Raw genomic sequence first — 3,373 nt, 5'->3', positions numbered from 1 at the left:
TCTAATGCAAGCCACGTTTGTTTCTATCGTTACCTGGATCTTCTTGACAAAAAGCCACAGTTTCTTGAAAGATCTCATCCTTGGTTCTGAAGTGCTATCTACCCCCTTTTGGGCTTGAATGAAGATCTGACATGCTTTTCTTTTGCACATGCATTGCACACTTCATGTTATTTGTTACTCAACTTGATCAGACCACAAACCAAGTTCTTCAAAACTAGTTTGTTTAGAGACAAACAACGTGAAATGCTCCAGACTTTTGTCCCATGTTTCAGTATTGTCTTCAACAGCTTCCAACCAACTTATGTCTCCACTCTGCAGAAGCTCAATCACAGCAACATACATGCTCTTGTGTCTTTTGGCTACAAAATCACCTTACTAGTCACAGGATTTGAGATTTTACATATTCTGGACAAGCATTCCACCTTATTGCTTTCAACACAAATTTTCAAACTCCTAGAGCATACCCTTTTTTTTAGCCATTTTCAAAAGGGTACACTCTCCTTGAAGGGCTTTTTAGTGAAGGAGAATTGATTGTATTTCCAGTCCTGTCCTTTGAGAAGCCGCTATTCATGTGTCATACTGCTTCCCTTCATTACTCCCTGTACACGGAAATCAAGGGTTAGATTTAAGAACCCAAACAAGTTTGGGTCTCTTATTAAGAGAAAAAGGATGAATGAGTGCTCCCTTAGTCCAAGCAGGCAAAATAAGTTTCCTATTTGATGGTTTCCTATTTGACGGACCAGGTCCTCTTGCAGTAGTTACTCCCTTAGTAAAGACTTTATTTCTCTAATGAGACTGAACCATGTCCATGTGATTTTCCTTGAGGTGCCTATTGTTGCCACAGTAGATACATAGCCAATTGTCAGGTACAATAACATACTTGATATGAGGGTTGTAGGGAATCTTTTCCCTTTTGAAACCCCATCTCCTGCCTGTTTCCCCCAGAGTTGGTGTACATGACAGTGATAGCATCCGAGGACCAGGTCCACTTAAGAAGTTTCTCATGATCGCTCTTTACTTTCCCTAGTTCTTCCTGAAGTTGTTTGTTTTTTTCAAGTTAAGAAGATAGACTAGTCTTTACCAAGTTTAACTCATTTTCAAGCTTAATGTGTGCTTCACTTGCAACTTCCTTTCCCTTTTCAGAGTTTCCAATCCTATTTGCTGTTTTAAATTCCTAAATTGTTTCTTTCAAATCTACTACCACCACTACTAGGTCATCTCTTTCGTGCTCAATGATAGCAACTCTCTCAGTCAAGGTTTCATTTTCTTTACTTGAACACTCGATGGTTTCTTTTAAGTCCGCCACAACCACCATTAAATCATCTCGTTCATGTTCTATACTAGCAATTTTCTCTGCTAAGACATTCTTTTCTCTTTTCAGGTTCTCTATTGTTTCTTTTAAATCAACTACAAAGACTACTAAGTCATCTCTTGTTTGTTCAGCTTCTCCTAGTTTCATAGTTAAAACATATTTATCATTGATAAGACTATGGCAAGCATCAATTGGCACATTTGCTAATGATATGAGCTTTTAAGGAGAGTAAGATTTCAGATTTCTCTGAACATCCAGAAAGTTTACCTCATCGCCTTCGTCATCTTCATCGTCATCAGATTGAGCCATTAGAGCAAAGATTTAATCATACTCAGTTGTTTCATTTTCCATTGCCATATTGAACTGCCACCATGGTCGTCTTCTTCTCCAGATTCGCTGGAGAAGTGTCCCCATACAGCAAGAGCTTGCTTTACAATATTGTCAGCATCATTCTTCCTCTTGAAGTGTTTTTCAGGAACCTGGTTCCTCTTGGATTTTTTGTCAAAGCTGTTATTATACTGATCTTGATTTAGGAGGGGGCAATCCTTGATGAAGTGTCCTGGCTTGCCACATTTATGATAGAGGTCATAGTTTCTGGGCTTGCTAGAGCTTCCCCTTTTTGGAATGCCTCCATTCCTGCGAACCATCTTCTGGAACTTTTGGTCAAGTAAGCCATGTCCCTGTCTTCACCACTTGAGTCATTGCTGTCCGTCTTGAGGACCAGGTTCTTCTCCCTCTTGGGCACTCCTCTTTCATTGTCCTTCTTCTTCTTTCATTATCCTTCTTCTTCTTCTTCTTCTTCTTCTTCTTCTTCTTCTTCTTCTTCTTCTTCTTCTTCTTCTTCTTCTTCTTCTTCTTCTTCTTCTTCTTCTTCTTCTTCTTCTTCTTCTTCTTCTTCTTCTTCTTCTTCTTCTTCTTCTTCTTCTTCTTCTTCTTCTTCTTCTTCTTCTTCTTCATTTCATAGGTTTTCAAGTTCCCAACAAGTTCATCCATGGTCAGTGTTTACAAGTCCTTAGCCTCTTTAACGGCGTTAACTTTGCTTTCCCAAGAACTGGGCAGTACACTAAGGATTTTTCTAACAAGCTTGTTACTTAGAATACTTTCACCAAGAGAGTGAAGCTCATTGATGATGGAGGTGAATCGAGTATGCATATCTTGGATGAATTCATTATCTTTCATTCTGAAGAGCTCATATTCTGTTGTGAGCATATCAATCTTGGATTGCTTCACCTGAGTTGTTCCCTTGTGAGCTGTTTGAAGAGCCTCCCAGATCTCTTTTGTTGATTGACAAGCTGATATCCTGTTATATTTATCAGGGCCAATACCACACACAAGAATTTTCTTTGCTCGAAAATGCTTTTTTATGGCCTTTCTATCAGCTTCATTGAATTCTTTCCTCGTCTTGGGAGTGGCTACAACTGGATCGCCAAGGTTCTTTGTAGGGACAAAGGGTCTATCACATATTACATCCTATAACTCAGAGTCTTCAGCCATGATGAAGTCATGCATCGTAGTTTTCCTCCACCCATAGTATTGAGCGTTGAACCTAGGAGGTCTGTACGTAGACTGGCCTTCTTCGAAGTTTGGAGGAGCAGCCATGAGGATCTTTTCTAGGTGTTAATCTGATAGAAAGAACCTGCTCTGATACTAATTGATAGAATAAATGGGTCCACCAACTTCTATAGAGAATCAGGTTCTCTATCAGGTTCGACAGTAGACACATACAAAATAGAAGTTAAATGAGAGGAGAAATTTTACGTGGAAAATTCCCAGCTCAATGGGATTAAAAACCACGACCTACCCTTATAGGATTTCAACTTCACTACTGAGCAACTTTCAGATTACAACTTATGCAACTTAGGAATTAAAATCTTAATTCCTCACTAACTTGTAATACACCTATTACAAGCCAATTTGTAATAACTCTATTACAAAGACTTTAAAACTTGACTAACTCTAGTCAAGACTTAAACACACAAGTTTAAGGTTACAAGAGATGTTCCTATAAAGTGCTTCTAAATAAGCTAGATTGGAATTAAAATTGATGAACTATTACAAAGT

The 3,373-nt window shown here is 38.6% G+C and overlaps 1 protein-coding gene across 1 annotated transcript; it reads right to left on the bottom strand.

Moving 5' to 3' along the window:
- Positions 1-2,314: 2,314 nt before the first annotated feature.
- LOC142165310 (uncharacterized) lies at positions 2,315-2,911 on the bottom strand. The gene is made up of 2 exons (XM_075223890.1): positions 2,874-2,911; positions 2,315-2,765 (listed from the first exon to the last, which is right to left on the bottom strand). Exons 1-2 carry the CDS (start codon positions 2,909-2,911, stop codon positions 2,315-2,317), a joined length of 489 nt encoding a protein of 162 aa, XP_075079991.1.
- Between the last annotated feature and the right edge of the window lie 462 nt (positions 2,912-3,373).

The sequence above is a fragment of the Nicotiana tabacum genome, chromosome 10 (genome assembly GCF_000715075.1).
Source record: "Nicotiana tabacum cultivar K326 chromosome 10, ASM71507v2, whole genome shotgun sequence".
Taxonomy (NCBI): Eukaryota; Viridiplantae; Streptophyta; class Magnoliopsida; order Solanales; family Solanaceae; genus Nicotiana; species Nicotiana tabacum.
The sequence above is the reverse complement of the archived record's forward strand: the minus strand, read 5'-3'. Positions and strand labels throughout refer to the sequence as shown.

Excerpts from the sequence above, each read along its gene's own strand:
- LOC142165310 (XM_075223890.1), bottom strand. The coding sequence starts at position 2,911 with ATGGCTGCTCCTCCAAACTTCGAAGAAGGCCAGTCTAC. Across the intron at positions 2,766-2,873 it reads TTCGAAGAAGGCCAGTCTAC|ACCCTTTGTCCCTACAAAGA; the intron begins GTACAGACCTCC and ends AATATGTGATAG.